The sequence below is a fragment of the Mycteria americana genome, chromosome 13, assembly GCF_035582795.1.
Source record: "Mycteria americana isolate JAX WOST 10 ecotype Jacksonville Zoo and Gardens chromosome 13, USCA_MyAme_1.0, whole genome shotgun sequence".
In the NCBI taxonomy this organism is placed as follows: Eukaryota; Metazoa; Chordata; class Aves; order Ciconiiformes; family Ciconiidae; genus Mycteria; species Mycteria americana.
The window spans coordinates 6633139-6655514 of record NC_134377.1 but is presented as its reverse complement, the minus strand read 5'-3'; the positions used below and the strand labels follow the sequence as shown (position 1 = coordinate 6655514).

The 22376-nt window shown below is 40.8% G+C and overlaps 2 protein-coding genes across 4 annotated transcripts in view; one reads left to right on the top strand and one right to left on the bottom strand.

The window, feature by feature from the left end:
- Nucleotides 1-568: 568 nt before the first annotated feature.
- LOC142416540 (serotransferrin-2-like) lies at nucleotides 569-22286 on the bottom strand. 3 transcript variants are annotated; one of them, XM_075516217.1, is made up of 18 exons: nucleotides 22195-22286; nucleotides 19387-19524; nucleotides 16728-16891; nucleotides 15497-15596; nucleotides 13671-13847; nucleotides 13017-13185; nucleotides 12846-12910; nucleotides 12007-12164; nucleotides 10723-10909; nucleotides 10405-10553; nucleotides 10092-10182; nucleotides 9716-9784; nucleotides 9236-9418; nucleotides 8791-8947; nucleotides 7989-8071; nucleotides 6547-6731; nucleotides 5970-6156; nucleotides 569-5167 (listed from the first exon to the last, which is right to left on the bottom strand). In XM_075516217.1, exons 2-18 carry the CDS (start codon nucleotides 19436-19438, stop codon nucleotides 5118-5120), a joined length of 2226 nt encoding a protein of 741 aa, XP_075372332.1. In that variant the 5' UTR covers nucleotides 19439-19524; nucleotides 22195-22286; the 3' UTR covers nucleotides 569-5117. The 3 variants fall into 3 exon arrangements, with proteins under 3 accessions (XP_075372332.1, XP_075372333.1, XP_075372331.1); XM_075516218.1 differs by lacking the exon at nucleotides 22195-22286 and adding an exon at nucleotides 22037-22105; XM_075516216.1 differs by lacking the exon at nucleotides 22195-22286 and adding an exon at nucleotides 21986-22072.
- The window catches only part of PISD (phosphatidylserine decarboxylase), a 30285-nt gene continuing 30112 nt past the window's right edge, over nucleotides 22204-22376 (top strand). Inside the window, exon 1 of the mRNA XM_075516229.1 lies at nucleotides 22204-22281. Coding sequence (XP_075372344.1) covers nucleotides 22232-22281 — 50 coding nt within the window. The 5' untranslated portion in view covers nucleotides 22204-22231. The remainder of the gene's footprint in view (nucleotides 22282-22376) is intronic.

The window sequence follows — 22376 nt, the reverse complement described above, 5'->3', positions numbered from 1 at the left end:
TTCTGTGCCCTTCCTGGCTTCAGGCAGCAGAAGCCCCCCATAACTAGACTTTAAATAACTTGCACTTTGTATATGTTTCTGTATTTGCTGCATGAGGACACCTTTTAACATGATTGAGCTCAAAAACAGGTTATATTTTAAGAAAAAATTGTGCCCAGTACTAATTTTTCCCAAATAGTAGAGGTTTTTAACTACTTGGCTGATGCCAGCCTCTTCTCCAGAGGAAAAGGTAATTAGCCCATGAGGATGTTAAGCTGCAGGATACGTAAGTAGAGGGTTTTAGTTAACTGAGCTGAGCTGCTGTATGCAGGGAACACCAGCAAAATCTCTGAGACTCATTTTTAAGTTATTTTAATTCCAGTAAAAATATCAACTTAATTTTAATGCCAACAAGAAAATATTTTTTTTTCCATCTTGAAGGTTTTTTTTACCATTTTAGATTTACAATTTATGTAGCTCATAATTAGATATTCCCTGTACAGCACTGTTGTACATAATTAGTACAACATAACTAGTGTTGTACAAAGAGACTCCTAGCATGTGGACTTCCCCCCCCCCCCCCCCCCCCCCATTATGTATGGCCATTTGTAATTATCTGAGGCAGCACTGGGCAATTTCTCAGCTATACCTTTTGAGGGAAGAGAGCTCCCTTCTGGGAATAACTTCTGTTAAACTTACTTGAAGCATAATTCAAAATGAATGCTAGCTGCTGTTCAGGTAATTTCTGTCCTTTAGTGCCTATAGAAGTTATTCAGGCAAAGCTGTCATTGCTGGGATGCTCAAATTTAATTAGTCTGTTCTTTCTTTCACTTGTCACTTGAAACTTGCACTTTCTTATTTACCTACTCGTATAATAGAGTTTCTATTTACCTTCAAAATGAGCAAATATCTAGTGGGTGAGTATTTTTAATAAAGTCCCAATAAATGCAGGACTGAAGATACTACCATTATCTTCTGTTGCTCTGCCACTTCTGTTACTGACCGAACAGAAAACTAAAAATTAACAAGCAATCTGTTGAATTCCAGAGCTTTGAAAGTAGAGAAATGGAAGAGGATTATGACACTGTGTGTGCCTGAGTCTTGAAAGAAATGGGCTAATCTGAGCTTGTTTTGCTCCCAGGTTATGTGCTGGGATTCCTAGAAGTTTACATTCTTGTTTTGGAGGCTAAATATCTTTAATCAGGAAGACTGAAGAAAAGAAAGGAGTACACACTTAAAGTGTTTGGGTGTTTGGGTTTTGAGGGTAAAATAACAAGGCAGGCAAACTTTTAATATATTGACATACTATTTCAGCAGCAAGGTCTGGTTAACCTATCTGGGCTGCTAGAGAACATTTTAATTGATCCTCTTTATTTTTATAAAAAGAAATACCTAAAAAATAAAGGTTGACTGCCTTTTAGAAAATGTTTGAACCTTTCCCTATACTGGTTTATTAGCCCAATTATTGACTGGTTGGAAGCTGTAGCAAGAGTGAGATATATATTTTTATGGTTTTATGCTATAGAATGGGATTGTTACACAGCATTCATTCACCTTCTGTTAATATGGGAGGCTTCTAGTGCTGTGACACAATTGAGCTGTAACCTTACTGGGGCTTTTAAGGAAACGAGGATATGGGTGGGGAGGGAGGAAACTTGGGTCCAGGCAAAGTTCAGGCCTCTAATGTGCTTCAAAACATGGAACGTATTGGGTTTTTCCTTTGGGTTGTGGCGGGTTTTTTTGGTTTGGTTTGGGTTGGGGTTTTTGTCTGCTTCCCTAGTCTGTCCTGTTTCTGATTGCTTTGAAATAACATTTCTTAGCTTTCTTTTTAACAGCTACAGCAGAGAGAGCAGAGCAAAGGAAACACTCTATTCTCTTTTGTTTACAATAATTGGAGGAGTTAGAAAATGATGTTGCAGTTGCCTAGCTTGTCCCAGACCTTAGTTTGTGGAAACCCAAATATACAGCATTATTCTGTTTTGGTTTAGTATTTGTATGATAGAGATGTAAGCTAATTGAGACAAAGCATCTCTTCCCCACCCCCCCCCAGCATGTCAGTCATGCTTGTGCACTTTTTCTTTTTTCCTTTCCCACCTCTGTTCCTGTTTACAGCACTCGTGGAACAGCCTTGTTCCTTGTGGCTGCTGCTTGTACACTGGGAGTGATGACTGTGCAAAAGCTAGGTATTTGCCACTCTGAGCTGCTTCTGTCCCAGATAATTGAAAGAAAAAAGTATAGAGGATGCATCTTTTGGGGTCTCGCGTACTCCCCTAGCTGAAGGGTTATGTACACTTGCCTTTTCGTAAAGTGAACCCACTCCAAGGAGGATTTTTTTTGTATCATCATGGAAAGACATTGTACATATTGCTCACAGAATTATGACTAGAGCAGCCTGAGAAGAATTGCAAAGTTTTTGCCAGGTACTGTCTCTTAGTAGTAAGTTTTGCAGAGCCAGGCATCTCTGCTAAATTTGCTGCTTATGGGAGGTAGAAAGATCACTTTCCAAAAAAAAAAAAAAAAATCTTATTTTCATGATGCTATGACTGGAGCAGCTAAGGCTACTTAATGTACGTTATAGCATTTGCCTGGCTGGCCTTGTAGCTGCGTACATTTGAGTTCTGATGCTTGCTGGATATGACTTTCTGCAAGCAGTTCTCATTTATTGTATTTGATTTGAGGTAGGCCTTTGGTATATTATGTTCCAGGTGCTCTTCTAGAATATGGATGGTAACTGTGGATTAAAAGTATATATGATGCTATCAAGTTAACAAGCAGCTCAATGAGAATTTGTACACTTGTGCCATTAGCCTCCATCACGCTCTTGGCATTTTGTTTCTGTTCAATATTGTGTGAATCTAAAATTTTACTGTTTCTTTTGTGTGTGTTTTTAATTTATGGAAATAAATTTTTCTGAGAACCTTTCAGTTTTTTTAAGGCCTTCTTTAGGCTTGTATCAGTAAATATGCATGATATATCTGTCTTGCATACATGGGGGGAAGAGGTCAAATCTCCCAAGATATTAACACCATTAAGTAACTGGATGGGCTGTTGGTGAGGCATGGAGCAGCAATTCTAGTGTTCATTCATCCATAGCCATACTTTAACAGGAACAGAAACAGACGTGGGGGATTTTAAGCATGATCCTGGCTACTACTCATAACATTGAGACAGCATCCATCTCTTAAGGTAGTAGAGTAGCAAGAGCCAGACAGCACAGACAGTTCCTGCTAGGTTCAGAACTGAGAGATTCAGTGGTTCATGTACTACAGTCTGTGCAAGGCATCAGACATGCTTTTAAACCAAAACTGAAGCACAGGAACATCAAAAAGGCCTATTAAGCATCTGTAATGTCTATGCCAGAAAACAAGTTGTTCCCCCCCCCCCATCTTGTGTATAACCCAGATGTTCAATTTATTGCTATTCAGCTGCATCCTGCTTTTGGCAAAAATAAGCTGGCAGATGCATTTCTTCACTCTGTTCTCATAACACCCTTCTCTGATTGAAGTGCAGTGTTACGTGGGTCCCGCAGATGGCATGTAAGCTCCAGTAAAGAAAGCGAAGGAGCACCTCAGAGACCTAAACAAACATCCTGCTGTTCCCCCGCTTCTTCAGGGCTACAGCTTGCTGGCTGCAACACAGTATATGAGGATTTTGTTCTGTTACCATACTGGGACTTGCTTCATTCACTGTTTACCTCTCCCCTTTTTCTCTGAAAGGTAGATGAGTTTGGACTTTCATCCTCTCTCTGTTGTTTGATTAGTCAATGTCAAACAATGGGACAAATGAGAAAAGAGAACAGTCTCGGCTAAGATGCGCTGAATCTAAAACCCTTGCTGCTGCTCAGAGTGCAAATTTTTTCTTTCTCAGGAAGTGAAAAGGGGGAGGAGAGAGGCAACTGAGTCAAAGAATAGGAAAGACAAGCTAGGCATGGAACAAACCGTTTAAAACCAGGTATTCTTAGCAGTGGTTTTGGTGGAGGGGTTTTTAAATGTTTTTTTCCTTTTTATGGCAGATACATTGACTTTATCTCTATTGCAGCTGGCCTGTCTTCACTATTTACATCTCATTTATTGCTAGCTGAGGTTAATACAACTGCAATATATGTAGCAAGGACTGGAAAGTTTTGGGTGAAGGATTTTTTAATTTTTTTAATTAAAAATCTTAACCTTGCCTGGTTCAGGGTGCATGGGAGCAGAAGGTGATAACACTCTTGCAAACTGAAATGAGCCTTGCCCGTGAAGAGCCATCCTCTCTAACTCTTTAGCCACTAACAGGAAAAATGAATACATGATACATTCTGTTCAAAAGGCTTCATATCATGTTCAGGCAGTTTCTGCTTGTAAAAACCAATGCTGTTTAATTGATAAATCATATTTTGACACTTCATAGAATCACAGATTCAAAGTGTCAAAGTACTATGAGGTAATGGTTGGAGTTTTTGACAAGGATGAATATTCATTGCTTTCCTTCACCTTAAGGCTGCAAGCATCCACTTCTGCTGGCTATCAGATGCCTTAATACATTAATTTGAGAGAGAAAAATGTTTTGATTTACTAGAATAAATCCTTGGTTAGAAAAGCAAATACATTCTTCCCAGTTAAAAGCAAAAAAGACTACTGGCTCTGATAGCAATTACATATAAATCCTATAGCATATATGTGTATTCAGCAAGGACTATCTAGCTGCAACCAAAATCACGGATATAGGAGGACAATGCTGCAACTATCAAGATGTCAGCTGATTTTTTTTTTTTTTTTCGCATGGAAACAGTTTATAAGACAAGCAAGGCAAACTGCTACTGACTAACCTGTGCCACTCATGACAGTCAGTATTTTAGTCCATGATACTGGCCCTGCTATTTCCACAAAAATGCTGATTTCTCCATAGTACTGGTACAGAATTGCTGATCCACATGATGCCATGCTCCAAAACAAGAAAGGGGTGACATATGAATAGTATTACATTATCATAAACAAAATCTGCTTTAAAAAAAAAAAAAGACAAGAAGAGTATTCAGCATACATTTCTAGAGATGACTGTTTCCTTGCTGATTGCTTTGGATAGGTTGGACTTGCATATTTCCTTGTTTTCAACATCGATGGTGGTGTATGTGCCTTGCAAAGCCTCAGTATTAGCTGTCAGTTTGATGAGGATGCACAGATATCCTGTTTGCAGAAGTCTAAGATGCCTACAAACCAGTAAGAAAGTATAGACTTAAAGATGCTGTCAGCTTTAAAAATAACAAATTCCTCAGATACTATTCACCAAAGCAGCAGAATAGAGGTAAAATTTCCCTTTTGAATTCCAGTTCTTTAACAACTTAGACTCCCAGAAGTCTAACTTACTGTGTAATCTTCATTTACTTCAATACAGATTTTCAGATCCCAAAACAGCTTGACCCTGGCTCATAGACAGTTTCAGTTTTAGTGATAGCTAAATGCATACTTCATACAGCTTTCAGTGGAAAATAATGAAAAAGCCAATACCCTTAAGTTTATAAAAGGTTTGATCTTGAGTTCTCTAGTGCACTCTTTTTAAAAAGGAAATTATTTAACTTATTTTGAGGTTAATTCAAGAATAAAATAAATAAAAGATAAAATAAAATAATAAAAGATAAAATTTCTTATCTTTTTCCCAAGTTTGGCATATCCAAATGAACATTATATTCCCTTTTCCCAGAACTGATCTTTGGAATTGAAGGGGAAAATTTCAGAGTGGGAGTAAAACAGTTCTATTTCAATAACCTCATATTTGCTCTAAAATGTATCGGTTATTCTGTTCCTGCAGAGCTCCAGTTTCAGTGCTTTTGGATAGGAGTTGTAAGAGGGTCTAAAGGAGCTCCAAACACAGTACTGCTTGGAAAATTGTTACTAACAGGATTACGTAGAACATACTTCTCCATTCAGTCTAAACAGAAGGGCAATAGCTATGCACAGAAGGCTTCCTGCTTTGCATTTTTCTCTAACTCAAAATTCAGAACGTGACTTTACCTGCAGGTGTAGAATTAAACACTGATTCTGCCAGTTGAAAGAAAGACCCTCCAAGAATTTCCTGATAGCTCATGTGACTTGCATGAAAGAGGTACTGTGTAGTATCTTTGAAAAGCAGATCACTTTCACCATACTTCCATGACTGAAAGAGATGGAATTCAGAATCCAGTTTGCTTCCCAGAGATTCCTAAACAGAAAAGAAGTAAGTTCCACAGCTTGGATCATAAAGAGCAAGGTTAAGCTGGTGACCCTCAGTTTTATAGCAAGATCTAGCAGAAAAAAGGTTCCACTTTCACCTAGCACTGTCCTTATTCATACAAAAAGATGCAGTTTTGCAGTGGCTTATTTCTCAGCAAAAGTATGACCACTGCAGAATGGCAACTGGTGCCAAAATGCCCCTTTAGAGAATCCAAGTAATTATTTTCTCAATCTCCTATGCACATTCTTAATTCTTTCATATTGGACCTGAAGGCATTTTATGTATTTAGTATATAAAGCTTTTGATTTTGAAAGAGTTTTCAGTGGTCGTACATAACAAGTGATAACATGCTAACTTTTTCCCTGTTATCTGCCTTACCTGGGATTTCATTAGAAAGTCATAGATTTTAGTGACAGTGACTGGTCGAGTCATGACTGTGCTGGGGGGAATGGGGCCAAGGTTACAGCCTGCCCATTCTGTGACTGCAGCACGCGTTCCATCCGGACACAAGAGTTCAAAGTCAACAGGGGTATAACCTTTTGCCCAACCAGAGCTGTCCAGATCTGAAAAGAAGATGAAGTGAAAGCAAATGCCTTTTAAAAAACGAAAGCAGAAGACAAGGTGAATCTCATGCAAAATGTTAACAATTGAGAGGAAGAAGTTTAGTCAATATGTTCAAAACAAACGCAGCATGCTACGTGGTCATTTATTAGGAACAGGGTAGTGTTTTCACTGAGGAAACAGGTCAGAGAACTTAAGCTGCACCTATCAACTAGAGTAACATCAAGGTATACGAACAGCTTATTATGCCTCATCTTCATCTGTAATCAGATCACTTTCTGAAAACAAAGCAATTCAGCCTGCATATCCTTTGCTTCCCCAAACAAACTGCTCATGGCTGCGTGAATTCCTGTGGATTTCCAGGCCCTTATACCTCCACTTGATTTTACAGATTCCTCTCTCAGAAAAGTCTCTTCTGTTACTGAAATTGCCTAAATTAGAATTTCAGTCTGCTTTATCAGGCTGAAAAAAATGGGGGTTCCCTTTCTCTTCACCTCTATGAAAAGGCAGCGTGTTTTGGCCATTAGAGCAGTAGGCATAATTTAAGAAATTGAGAGGATTTAAGCTACTGTAACCAAAACCATTTTCATCAACAAAATCCAATTGCTAGACTGTTGCAAAGATCAGTATTTCCCAGAGGAATTTAAACATGTCACAGTATAGTAACATGTTGTTTTAGAAACTGTGAAAGGCAAAATAATTTGCAGTATTTTTACCTATTAAGCTATTTGGACTGCTTATTCCATAAGTGCCTGTGAAACAACACGAGGAAGTTGCCATGTCATGATGAAGCCATAGAACATCTCCCAGCACAAACAGCCCACAGCATTGCCCTTACCTGCCATTTTCATTCTTGAAACTCTGATTAAAAACAACGGGTACACGCACTATGCCTGCCTATGGGAGAAAGTCTGGTGGGAAAGGTCGCTTGCTTTTTAAAGCTTTGAGCTTTCCAAAAATTAGTGCAGTCTCCAAGGATGCCCCAAGGATGCTCCAAGGATCCCCCCCAACACACACCTTGATCTTTGCACTCAGTGGTTCTTCCTCTTTCCTCTCTAAAACTGAACAGTATCTGAACTTTGAGCTTTACTGGAACACCTACATGCAGGAAGGTTCTTGCAATTTTCCAGTCACAAACACAACTTCATGAACCTAGATTAAACCTGTAAAAGCTGATCCTCATGAGTGATAGTCACTGTGTGGGAAGTAACTGATGGTAATGAACATTCTCAAAGAAAAAGAGAATATCTGCATCTCACTCTCTATGTTCTTGAGCAGGTTAGAGTGTTCCAGGAAAGCTACATCTCCAAAGCTTCTTCCACTGGGATTGCCAACTAGGCACCTAGTGCAGGAAAAAAAATGAGAAGTTATCAGAGACAGCCACTACACAATGACTGACATTTGGACAATCATCTGAAGCTAAAACAGGAGTAGCTGGAAGTATCCCCCTCATCTGTATTTACTTGGTGGTTATATGGAACAAGTTAGTGATGTCAGTATAGACCTTGGCAGACAGTGTTCACATATTTGATAAGACAATCCCTTTCATCCCTTAAAGCAGCTCCTAAGTCAAAGTTGTGGCACAATGTCCATGCAGCCTCACCTGTGCCTAGCCAGGAAAGAGAACATAATTCAACCAAATGTATTGTATATATTCTATAAGAGTGCTTTCACCTTTAATAGTCTTCTCTGCCTCTGCTTCAACTATGTTTTTTTAATATCTCCAGTCTATTTAATTACCTCTTATACCTTACACTGCTTCTTACCACATCACCTCTGATCACTGACCTTCTAACTATCTTTCATCCCTTCTCTTTAATGAATGAGTACCAATGCTCTAAGCCTTACATGTTTGGAAGCATTGTCTTGCTCTGGAAACGGTTTCATGACTGTTTTAAATCACCAGTCAGCTGAACATCCCTTAGCAATTGCAACCAAAACAAAATACATGCTAGCATACAGCCAGTTGCTTAACAAAAAAACTCTAAAGAAAATCATCAGCAAAATAATAAGCCAATTCTGGCTATTGCTCTGCATTTCTGACTCTGACAAAAGGCTTACCTGAGTGCTCCCATATTGCCATAGTAACGTTCGTTGTGACTTGCAGCACATCTGCTAGATACTCGAGCCCCTTCCACCTCACTGTCTCCAATGCACACCTTGCACAGGTTTCCATCTGCTCCTGGCATGCAGCCCTTCCAAAAGTAATTCTGATAAACTGAGTAGAGAAAACTAAGGTGAGATTAGGGCAAGGTATTCCAAAGCGTCTTCTTCATGCATGGGAAAAGACAGGAATGGAATTCCACCCTAATAGCTAGCAAGAAGAGGGCTAAACAGTGTGAAGAATCCAACATAGTCAGATAGAAGAGCTGCTTCAAGGAATTGCTGAGACTGCAGTCATCACTTGCTGGTCAAATCCTCATGGCCCCATCTCCATTTTAATCCCAAATCTGGGGCTTCAAGATTTCCATGGTCTAGTGAACAGATAACCCAGAGAAGCCCTTACCAGAGCCAATGTCACAGTTCTCAGTATCATTCTCCACAGCTCCCACTGTGTATCTGGAAAGCAGTAACCATCCTCCAGGACTATACAGGTGACTGTGGCAGGATCGCCTTCCCCTAAGGTTATGGATGTTAATCTGTTTGGCATTTTTCTTAGCTAGGGCAACAGCATAAACTGGTGGCAGTGCTGTAAAACAATGACAATAACCAGTTATACCAAGGCAATTAAGTATTCCAGACAGGTACAGCCCCTATCTTCCCTCCTTCATCCTGTCACGATACCTTCAGTTACAGTAGAGGATCTGCATTCTTTGCTTAGGCACAAAGCTCTTGTCCTAGGAGCCCGGCATTATCTGTAAAGCTCCTACTGAACATGCACAGCAATTTCTTTCCCAAACCAACATGCAAATACATTCCTACATAAATCCTAGACGCAGCCTCAGGAAAATCTAAACCTTTTGCCTTCTCCAAGTTGTCCTGTTACCTTTGCGCTTCAGATGAATTAGTTTCCCTGTTTCCTCTGTGCTCTTAGCAGCCAGGGCACAATCTCCCCCTGGAGAGGAGAAACAACCATTAAGGATCTTGTGACTGCTGTCATTCCTATTACATGGCAGCACCCCATCAAAAACCTTGCAATCCTCTTGAGCTATGTCAGCATCTCTGTCACTTTTACAAGAGAGATATAATAAACAGCCAGACCAAAAGCTAGAGCCAGTTAGTGGAAGAGCTGGGAAGAGTATTTGGACATATATATTGATTCCTGCTTCCATCACAAAACATCACCAACTGGAAATTTAACTATATTTTTAATGGTACTTTTTTGATTCCCTCCCTTATGCTAAGGTCATGTGAGAACTTACCATAACATTCTGCAGCTACAGGAACCAATCCACACCTCCCTGCAATGTAGACATGTGTTGCGTCCAGGGTGACTGCATCAGCCTCACTACTCTGCCAACAGCATTATAGAAAATAACAAAACAGGATTTGCATGAATTGTGTAACCAAGCAGCTGTACTTCCCCACTGGCTGGAAATTCCCCTGCATAAATTCCCTCTCATTCCCACTGGGTCCTCTAGTGTACAAGCTGGTTTTCCTCTTGTTCAGCTCAGACAAGGACATACACACCCTATGCAGTCTTATCATATAATCGGACCAGAGGGAGTCTCCTACCTTGATCATTTCAATGCATTTGGTCATGGAAGTTGCTTGGACACAGACTAATGGGTAGGGTTTGATGTTCAGTGCCCACTCCTCACATTTGCGAAGCTCAGCGTCACTGATGCAGCACCAGCGCACAACACTGTTGTCCAAAGAGCTCCCTGCATTAGAAGGAAGGAGCACAGTGAGATTATGTCACCTATGCACCAATCTGTTCTTTGCTAAGGGGACATTTAGGTCTATGCACTTGTGCCTGGCAGAGAGGAATAACATGGAAAGAGAACTTTTTCTTCTCGTTCCTTAGCTGCAGTCCTCTGGAAGGCTTCTCACCTTCATGGCCAAGTCCCTTAAGGAGAGCTACATAATCCAGACCAAGGACATAGGCAATCTCTAGCTGCTCCTCAAGAAGCTGCAGGTGCTGAGTGGCATCCCGGAACAGCAGGTTCTTTCCCCCGAAGGATGCTGAAGTGAAGAGTTCAAACCTGGCTCTTTCCTTTCCTTTTCGCCCAAAGAGACGCTAGGGCAAGAACAACACTTTTAATTGCAACAAACCTGCTCATCCTTCCAGTAACAGGCAGCCTCATCCTCCCCTCCCTTCATATCAATGGTTTGTAACATAGCACTCAGGGTTCCATCACACTGGGACAAAGCCCACAGGTACTGCAGTGAGTGGATGGTTCCAGTCCTAAAAGCGTTATATGATTCACTTTTTTGAAGAATTTTTTCCCATCTTAGTTACTCCAATTTATCGGGCTGTGCTCAATGTCTCCTACCCTGGAAAGGCAACTGAGGGAGTATAGATGAGTGAGAACCATTTGTGTTAAAGATCAGTGCAGTAAAAGGGTGCAAGACATCTTGTGCTTTATGATAGGGAAGTACCATGTGCAAAGTAGCTCTGTTCAGCCTGATGGTACTGGAAGAGAAGAAAGCACTGAGAAGTGTACTAGGAACACTGCTGCATAGCCATTGCTATGTGTGGGGGAACACAGCTAAGATATATGTTAATAAGTGCACTGACAAAGGCATATGAAGATCTCTCAATAAAGAAGACATTTTGTACAACTGCTATCTGCCACAGTCCGCGTGACAGCACAGCCCAGCCCACTGGGTTGAATTATTCACTCTCTGCTGAACTATTTTAAGGGCCGGATACCTTCATAAATTCTTTAAATTTGCATTTAAATATGCATTTCAGGTTCAGCTTCAAATAGGTTCCTGGATGTCAAGGTAACAGGTACTATTTATAAGTTGAGAAAAAGAAAGGAACAAAGGTGAAGTCTGCCTGAACCTATGCATTTCCCTCAGCTACGTAAGAATTCATGGACATTCCAGGGCAGGATGAGCACTGTTAGTCATTTTCCAGTTTGGGTCTTATGGCATCTTCTCCTTCGTTACTTATTTATTCCCACCCTTCTACAAAGAACACTTTAGAAAGAAGTAAAACCTTCTTCCAGAAGCCAGTGCAGGATCCTTCCCCAAAACAACCAATTTTTAGTCCTTTTTCACATTAACTATAAATTTCTCAAGAAAGAAGGCAAACTGCGTGGTAATCTCCACACAAAGATGGAAGAAAAGCCTGTGTCTGGAGATATACAGCTTATAATATCCACTTACCTGGACCATGGTAAGAAATTTGTTGGTGATCTTCTGGAAGTTGTGGCGGGTGATGATGCCACGGCCAGGCCCCTTGCCCAAGTTACAGGTGCTGTATTCAGTCAGCTCAGCTGTAGTCCCATCAGGACATAGGAGTTCATATTCCTGTTGTTCTGACTCTGAAACAACAGGGCACTCATGAATCTATGAAGTGAAACATGACTTGGCAGCAGGCACAGAGATGGAAGGTAAAATGTCTTTTGGAGGAGGTTGCTCAAAGATTATACAAGCAGCTCAGTGTACCAAGCACACTTGGGAAAGTTGTCTTTGATATGCTCTTCTCTTAACAAAGAGAGGGACCTCAGCCAGAGGTACTCCAAAATACTCTTTGAACTGTACCCCTGTAAATATGTTTGTTTAAAAATACTTACCTGCAAATACTACTGCTAACCACCTTCAAAAACGTCAATACAGAGCTTGACTGAGTTTAAAAATACAAAACAGGTATATGGGAACTGCACATTTTAGCAGCTCAATACACTGAATTTTAAAAGGAATCTTATTAACTCAGGCAATGAAAATGCTGACAGCTGCATCAGAGACTTTAGGCTAAATATATCACCTGTATAAAAACATCTGTCTGGTCCATTCTAAGAATGTCCTGTGAGCAATTATTGCTCACTTACTCTTTCTGTTTCTGTTTCCTTCTGACTTGCGTGGAGAGCCAAGAAATACCACTACACTGCTTGCAGGGATTGAATTTTCCCTGGAAACAACAAAAATATAGGCATATCCCCCAAACTCCCATGCAGGAAAGAGCACCACCAGAGGTTAAAAGGAATCTGAGTTTTTAGGATTACCTGTGGCACTCATAATAGTTAGATGATCTAAAAAGGCAACATCTGCCACTCCATTCTTCAAGCACCTGCAGGAAGACAAATGCCATCATATTAACATGTCACCTGGCTTCTCCTCCCTCACAAATTCTTTCTCCCCAAAGGCAAATTCAGTGCAAGCATCACAGAGCTCACCTGAAGGCTCCCTCAGAGTCATAGAAGGGTTCATTACTGCTTGTCTCACAGAAGTGGTTCTTGTCTCTGACATAGGATTTTTGTCCTTGGCAGAGAGCACACAGTCGAGGAGCAGCAACACCAACACCAAACCCAGGGATGCAACTTGCATTGAAATACTCACTGATTACTGCAGATGTAGGGGGAAAAAAAACAAAAAGAAAGAAAAAAAAGTCAAATGGGAAAATGGAAGAAAGAAAAGGGACCAAACATATCATGGGCATAACTAGGACTATGGTACTTTAATAAATAAATAAATAAATCAGCAAATGCGGCTTCATTGTCTAAACTTCAAATTTGAAACATTTGCTGAAAACAGAGGGATCAAATTTTGCTTGGTTGAAACCATCCTTGTGCTGGCTAGATATTGCAAAGATTTGCTCCCTGTTGCATACAGAACACAAAGATTTCCTGTTTTGGTAACAATTCTGCTGCTTTGAGATCACTAGAAAAGTTCTGAAGAGAGCTAAGAGCCAGTATCAAAAACACTCCAAGAGGATATCTCATCCATGAAGCCCTTCAGTTTCCACGTAGCTCAGTTCATTCTACGTCTGCTTGCATTTCACTCACTTTTGCTGAGGGCAGAGACATAGCCCTGTGGCTCCTATCACCCACCTTGGCTCAGAGGTTGCGCCTCATCCCAGGAAAGATAATTTCTTGCAAGGAGAAAGCCAAGTGGAATATTCCAGCCTGATGTCCACCTGGCTCCATTGTGGCAGCTGCGTGCACCTCGTAGCCTCTGGATATCCAGAGTTCCTCGTTTGGCAATGGCCACAGCAAACACACAATTTCCTGCAATAGGACAAAAAAAAGTAACAGAAATAACTAAATCCCAACTCTGCAGCTTCCATCTGTGTACAGGAGTTCAACTACTTCTGTGAACATGGCTAAGGAAAAAAAAAAAATCTTAGGCATATGAAACATAGGTACTCACGCCAGGAACTTTACCATATACTGGCTACACAGCACCTTGTCAAACTGAGTGATTGTCCTGGTTTCAGCTGGGATAGTTAATTTTCTTTATAGTGGCTGGTATGGGGCTATGTTTTGGATTTGTGCTGAAAACAACGTTGATAATACAGAGGTGTTTTAGTTGTTGCTGCACTAGTCAAGGACTTTTCAGCTTCCCATGCTCTGCCAGGTACAGAAGAAGCTGGGAGGGGACTCAGCCAGGATAGTTGATCCAAACTGACCAAAGGGCTATTCCACACCATATGACGTCATGCTCAGTATATAAAGCCGGGGAAGAAGAAGGAAGGGGAGGACGTTCGGAGTGATGGCATTTGTCTTCCCAAGTAACCATTACGCATGATGGAGCCCTGCTTTCCTGGAGATGGCTGAACACCTGCCTGCCCATAGGAGGTAGCAAATGAATTCGTTGCTTTGCTTTGCTTGTGTGCACAGCTTTTGCTTTAATTTATTAAAATGTCTTTATCTCAACCCACGAGTTTTCTTACTTTACTCTTCCAATTCTCCCCCCAGTCCCACCACGGGGGGAGTGAGCAAGTGGCTGTGTGGTGCTTAGTTGCTGGCTGGGGTTAAACCACGACAGTGATGCAAGTGATGTGCAAAGTGAGAACGTAAAAATCTGGTGGAAAAGGCTTACAAGATCATCCAGCTCCATCATCCGATGCAATTGCTTCTCAAGAATTTTGAACATTTGTATCACACTGTTTAGGTATTGTAACGGAAAGAACTCCTATGTCTTATCCTCAGAACATACCTACCACCAGAAACATATCAATTCCACTATGATTTCATGGTTCTTCAGGCAAAACAAAATTCACTTCTGTTCTCATACCGTCCCCTTATTAGTCTCTTCCTACATCCATCTGCTAATTTGGCTTCCTTCTCAGATTCACGTCCTACATGTATTTTCTGCTGTATGCTTGACTTTGGTTCAGAATTATTTATTCTTGCCTTATAAATCATTAATTGCAGAGACTGTTCAGGTCTGCCAGGAATGAAGAGGAATCTTACCATAACAAGATTCCCCACCTTATATTCTTGTCTCTTTAGGGTGGGAAGGAGAGAATTAATTCATGAGAGAAGCTAATCTCTTGAAGAACCACTCGTAAATGTTCAGTTACACTAGTAAAGAGCATGGTATAAGAATGGACACAGATGGAATAAAACCCTTCTTATTCTCTACAAGATGTAGAACTCCAGTACACTAGTGCTGCGGGCAGGGGCAGATACAGCCAATTTGTCATAGTGACAGTACCACAGGCAGAAAGGCTACTAGATACAAAGCACCACTGGTATTTTATTCATCATCACTAAGTAATTTAGAAACAGTTGTTACTCACCTCCATACTCCTATAAAGTTAATGAAAATGTACAGACTTTTTTTCAAGAATTCTTGAGCTTTGCCTTCCACTGCACAGCAATTTATTAGCCAAATCAGAAGTACAGCTTATTCTTTTGCTTTATGAACCTACCTTGATCATAGATCTCCTTTGCCACCACTGTCAAACCATATAGCTTTACAGCAGAGTAAACATCTCCAGCATCCAAGGAGGCAGCATCTGCTTTATTTGCCTTAAAAACAAGAGCAAAACCCTCAAAACAAGTGTGTCTACAGGGAAACAAACAAAGCAGCTGCAAGAGCAGAGTTTCTGCCTGAGAAGTAGTAACCAGTGATTTTTACAAGCATTTCCTTTGTTTTTAATTGAATCCCTGCTACTAAGCATGGTGAAATGTTAGCAATGAAGGCTGAGTTACCTTCAAAAAATACCAGCTCTTTTCCAGTAACATCCTTTCTCACCTCTTCTTTGGGCCTTCCATTCCAAAAACACAATTCTGATGCCAACTGAAGAAAAAGGCAACCCCTATTTCCTCCTACTGTTCCCCCAAGACCCCAAATCCTTCTCAGAGTTCTCCTGGCTATAATCTTTCCATAACCCAGAAAGTGGAACTGAAGTCTATTAACAAGGGTTGCAGGACTGAATGAAAACACGCAATAAATTATTCTCTGAACCAACAAGAAAGGTTTTCTTTGTTTTGTTTTCCAGGTCAGATTTGGCTCCATTGAAGGCAACTGGGACTGAATGAAAATGGAAACTGAAATTCTCTATCCCAATCAAGTTTTAGGTATGTCAATGAAATTATTCTACAGCAAATGCTTATCTTCCTTTTTCATTAGTGATTTTTTTCAAAGCATATAGCATTATGAAAAATTCCTTTCAGAACTGGTTAATTACAAGAGCTCACACTTACAAAAGGTCTGATGTCTAATTTTATTTAAATTAAAGATTTGATATGAAAAAACACTTTGCTCTTTACTTCAGAAGACTGATTAGGGGCTAAAAATAGCAGGGAAGAAAGGGAAGAGAAAATATTCATTATAGTCAGAGTAGGACCAAAACCCACAAGCAAGGGGAATGCTCTGAGCAAGTTTTAATTTAGTAGTTTGGTTTTGTCCATTTATTTCCAAGCAGCTTTTTACTTATTTCCTGGAGATTGCAAGGATATTAGCTGGGGTAAAATAGTACATCTAGTAGAACGCTCATGGGTTTTAATTCTTGCCTCTCAAGCTACCATATACTTTGTCATATATGCAATACCATCATTTCAGTATCATTTTATTCTCCCATGGATTCTGTTTATCAGTTACTTCTTCAAAAGAGGATTTGGACTCAAAATCAGTTTTAAAAATCTCTGTGAACTCACCCTGATTTTATCAATGCAGTCATATGTATTGTGGGCTCTGATGCAAGAAATCCTAGCAAACGAATTGACAGTAGCAAGGGGCAGCACAGCCGTAAGTGCTTTAGACAGTTCAGCACACTTTCTCTGTTCTAGGTCAGAAAGGGTGCACCATCGGAATTTCTTCCCTGTAGGATCAAAAAAGAAGTCAAGATTTGTAGGATTTAGTGAAAAAAAACTCAGTTTAAGACTTAGGGAAGAGGGAGGTTATTTTATTTTCTTTAACTTCAGAAGTAAGTTGATTCTGCTCACTCACACTCGCACATCCACACACTTACAGGAACCCAAGACGTGCCCAAGCAGTCTGACCAAGACCACTTTTGCCCAACATGGAGGACAGTTAATGTTTGTTGTTGAGCCTTTACTATATCTCTTTGCTTCCTCAACTAGCAGCAACAAACTAGTTTTTAATTAGATTTTTCAAGAATCAACAACTATTATGGCATGATCTTTTGCCTCAGAATATTCCTTGCTTCATCCTCCCGAATCTTAGGCAAGGTTGCTACTCAAAATGAGGAAACAAAGGCAAGGACATCTTTACAGCTATGGTCTGTTTTCTTGTTGGGATAGCAAAAAGAGGAATGGCACTTACAATGTAGAGTAACCTTGTTACCACCTTCCTGTTATCAGACTGCAGTTTTTCTCCTAACAAGCCAACTGTGATGTGACCTTATCAGAGGACAGACCTTCTACTCTTGATGTAAACAATGCATTCCCCAGGGTTTATCAGTTTTATTGCTGTCAGTTGTGTCCTTGCTTATCAATACAGCTGATTCTTTTAACCCTTGCTCTGCTGTTTCCTCTGGTGCTTCCATACACACATATTCCCGTGCATAATTTATCCATACCAGTCTTCATATTTCTGTTACAAAGTTCTAGAGAGTCAGAACTAAGCCTGCAAAAGAACAAGAAGTATGGAGGGAGAATGTTGGTAGGGGATCAAGTTGCTTTAGCTTTGTTGAATTTAGTCTTTAGAGAGGGGATTGTTGTTTTTTAAACAGACGATAACTAGTGTTCCAAGTCCCAGCTGTCTCACAGCACTGAGCTACATGCTTTGGTAGAACAGCATTTCCCACTGAGCACCATGCTTTATTAGAACAGTATTTCCTCCCCATTTTCTTTCCAGACAAGGACTACCTGATTTTAAATAAGACCCACACCAGAGCTCCAGGGTCAGAAAACCTTAGGTCAGAAGAGAAGTACAAAAAATTTAAGCTGGAAGAAGTTCACAATTAAATGCTACTTTATAATAGAGTAAAACAAATCCCTCAATCCAGGAAGTGGGTATCTGGGACTATTTGAATTTACAATCGCAATTCTGTGACTTGGACGTTCTTCTGTTTTTAAACAATGTACTAGCTAAGTGTTGCCTCAGCAATGACAAGTAACTTGCTGCACTTCCCTCAAGATAGACAGGTTTATCTTCCATGACAACACCCACCATGAAAGACAGAAACTGGGGACAATTTGGTTACTGACAATGAAGAAACATGTACTATGTTGAACAGAGTATTGAATAAGCATTAACAACAAAATCCTTACAATCCTACCTCTTCCAAGCAGAAAATTACTAAGAATTATCTTCATTTCTGGATGACAAACAAAGAGATTAAATAACCTGCACAGGAACACTCTATAAATTTGTAGCAGAACCGAACTATTCAGTTGTCAGATCTTTTTCCAGCTGAAAACTAAGTAACCAATAAAAACCAAAACAAAACAGTGCCAGCAGAAAGAAGGAAGATGCAATTAGAAGTGGAGGAGAAGGTGAAACCTCCTTTTCCAAGGGAAGTCGGGGGTTTGGTTGGTTTAAACTGACTATGAAACTACATCCTAAGTAGTCCAGACATGTCAACAAAATTTCCTCTTTTGCTTTAGGCTCCAATTATTCCATCTTGGATGTACTATGACTTATTTTGTATTCTTCCTATTAAATGCCTTCTACTTTGAAATATATCATCATATACATCTCAAGAAGATACTATGCATTTAAGGAGAAAAAAATAGATTCTTATCTATAAAAACAGCATGCAGTTATGTAACTTGAGAGAATTTTATACCATGTAATGAAAACCAGGACTGAATGCATAGAAAACACAACAACATCTCTAACATTGTCACTTCCAGATGTTTAAGCATTTGGCTCTCTGGTGATCTATTAATATTAAAAAAAAACATTGCCTGGAATAAATAATGTTTGCAATTAAAACACTGAAGTTTTTCTTTCTTTGAGCATAGCATCAGACATTAGTACTCCACTTATTTTGACATTAATTCAGCGCAATTCCAAAAAGAACCCGTTGTGGTTTTAGAGGGGAGCAGCTTGAGATACACTGATTCATTTTGACAGCATTAATGAGTACACAGATCTCAACTATTCAAAGGAAACAGACCTTCATTGAATTGCTAAGAAACTAGTGTATCAAGCAGCTTCAAAACTAACAGGGTCACCATCTGCCAACGATCAAACAGGAAAAATACAGGCAAATGGAAATCACAGGCACAGTTCTAGCTGCAACTTCTTTGCACAAAAGAAAACAAAACCAAAGCATATATTAGAGTTTGTATCCTGGTAACCCATCCAGACGTCACCTTTCTCCTTCCCTCTCTGCATCAGCCTTACCTGAAGACAGCAAAGGGAAGACGATTAGGACAATTAAAATCACTGTCTTCATGATTACAGCAGTTCAGCAAGGATCCTCTCTCTACCCTGTAGCTCTGCCTTCTCATACCAGAAATTCCACAGTGATGACCAAAGCTCCTGGAAGATAACAAAGGGGTTTTAGGCATCAACAAGGATAAACCAAGATCTAAGAAAAAATCCAAACTGTCAGAGAGCGGTATGTCCTTGTAGGCAAAGGAGAAAGGGACAGTGTCCTATTCCTATCCACAGATGGAAAATATTCGTGCATTTTCTGCTGTGTTATGAAAGGCATAGGAAGAAGTGTAAGCCTCTGGTTTTGAAATACATTGTGCTTCTCCTGTTTCAAAAGGCACCAATATGCCTTCAGGAGATAGGCAAGACTTACATCTATCTTACAAAAAAGGTATCTAAAGCTAAGTGAATTGTCCAAACTACTGAACATACCTCTCTACAGAATACTGAAGGGTCCTTCTTACCTTATTTTTTCACCTGATAATGGTTTATCTATTAAGTAATTTTGAACAAAAAGTAAAGCTGGCTTATTTCCCTGTTATCTAACACTTAGCCTGGAGTATTACCTCTTAATTACTCTACAGCAGCCATGATTAACATCATTAATTCTACAGCAGGGAAAAAAAATACATATATATATATATATAAGCAGAAGTGTGCATACTGGACTGATCTGATGATGCATAAAGTATTGCTAATATGGTTTCATCTTTCCTGTTCAGGAAAGAATTGACTATTCCAAAAGTCCTTGGAGAAAGAAAGTCTTTTTCCTAGTTTTGTTTTCCTTCTTCATCTTATGGATTTTCTTAATACTTTCTCTGCTTCGTGTATTTTTGCCAATACTTTTCCCAGATTTCTTTTGTTGCCTTGTGTACTCTTCCCTAGTGATTCACAGTCCTTATTCCCCACTTGCTTCTTTTGCATTCACATACATGGATTCCATTGCTTATCTCTGTGTTTTGTAAGTTCCCTCACTAGATCTGCAACATTTGAAGTGTTATGTCTCCCAGTAATCTGATCACAGAAGGAGTTACACTTCTCACTACTTCCTGAACAAATCTTCTCAAGCCCTAAGATCTCTGTTCTCCCATTTGCTAAGAGAACAACTGTGGTATTATCCCACCCTCTGACTTGGGTCACCTGCACAGGCCTAGCACAGCTCAGTACCCTTTGGGAAGTATGTTTTATTCCTCAGTGAGCACAGCTTATATAATCTTTTGATAAAATATATTATCAGATGTTAAAAAAAACCCCAAATGTAAGAACAAAACACATGATAAAAGTCATTTAAAAATAGTTAAATGTCCACATATTTACTTTTAATTCCAGGGAGAAAGATTAGATCAGGACAGATCATTAACCAGTTCAGTCAATGTCAGTTAATATACACTACAAACAAGTGTGTTTCATTTAACTACACCTTAGCCTCTGAATCACTCCTGAATCACTTCTGGGGAAACTTGTGGGTCTGGCCCATCAGCAGGGTGCAGTTAGACATCAAAGCTAATGGCTCTTGCAATGCTTGTAGCAAAGCACCTAACAGGATCAAATCCCACCTTCTCTGAGGTTTTAACTTCCTGCCAATCCTACCATTATGTTAGCTCAGGATATACGTACATCCCAACAACTCAGTCAGCTAATATTATTACTATGACATGAGGGCTGCATCTGGATCTCTGCTCAAATTTTACATATTTAAAAGTAAAAGGCTTTCCTGTATATGTCTAAGATACTTATACTATGCTGTTGTCTGTGGTGATGTGAAAAAAGCCAAATTACATGAAGATGTTGTAGACTTCATTTAGGCCTAGTCAGGAAAACAAACAAACATTAATCACAAATGTAAAGTAACCAGGACAGCTGAGAGGACCATGTCCTAAAGCACTGAGGATGCAGAAACACAGCCACAGGACTCTGGAATTCTTTTCCTAGTGATTCACCCTCTGAAACTACTCCCCTACCACTGTCAGAAAATGGTAATTAGATACTTCCCAGTAATATAGCATCTATGCATCTCTCTAGGGATGCATTTAAGGGGTGGAAACCAAATTATCTTTATAAAATCACCTCTGTGCTGCTAGGATTGAGGCAAGGGACATCAGAGTAGGAACAGAATTTACTGCACTACCCTGCCTGACATCTCACTTGCAGGAACAGCATTGTGTCAGCCCCGTGTCGTGTGTCCCCCCAGTAAAATCCCTGCCCTGACATCCCTGGTGCTCCCATATCTGCAGTCAAGGACTTAACCTGCCCCTCAACAGCAATGCTGGGAAGCAGCTCAACCCCAACTGCCTCATCCTCAACTCCCCAAGAAGCAGTTCTCTCCTCAAACCATACCTCCCTTTGGGGAACAGCTTTGTCCTGATACCATATCCCCTTTGTGGAGCAGCCTTGTCCCCATACCACAAACTCTCAGGGACAGCCCTGTCCCCACACTACATGCCCCGGGAAACGGCCATGTCCCCACATCATATCCCCTCAGCGACAGACCTGTCCCCACACCACACCCCCCCAGAGAACCGCCCTCACCACATGCCACATCCCCCTTTGGGGAACAGCCTCGTACCCGTGTCCCCATTCCATATCTCCCCTGAGGAATGGTCCCGTCCCTACACACCGTACTCCCTTCAGGTAACGGCCCCCTCCACAAGCCATCCCCCGGGAGCGCCCCGCTCCCTCACAGCACCTCCCTGCCGCGGCCCCGCTCTCCTCTCAGCCGCGCCGGCCCCACCCCCCGTCTCTTGGCCCCGCCCCCCGCCCGTCTCCCGCCCTCACGCGCGGGACGCAGCAGAGGACGCGGCGGCGTGGGAAGATGGCGGTGGCCGTAGTGCGGGGCGGCGGGGCCGTGCTGTGGCGGAGCAGGTACGGGCACGGCAGGCGGGATGGCACCGCGCTGCCTTCGCGGCGAGGGGCCTGGGCCTGTCTGGCCCGGCCCCGGCAGAGCTGCGGGCGAAGCG

Bases quoted from the DNA above. Each gene is read 5' to 3' on its own strand.
- LOC142416540 (XM_075516217.1), bottom strand. From the start codon at position 19,438: ATGAAGACAGTGATTTTAATTGTCCTAATCGTCTTCCCTTTGCTGTCT. The intron at 13,848-15,496 runs GTAGGTTCATAA...GTCCTATTGCAG, and splicing joins AAAGGAGATCTATGATCAAG to GAAATTGTGTGTTTGCTGTG. The intron at 5,168-5,969 runs GTAAAGTCACGT...ACTGGTTTGTAG, and splicing joins GTTTAATTCTACACCTGCAG to GCATCTTAGACTTCTGCAAA.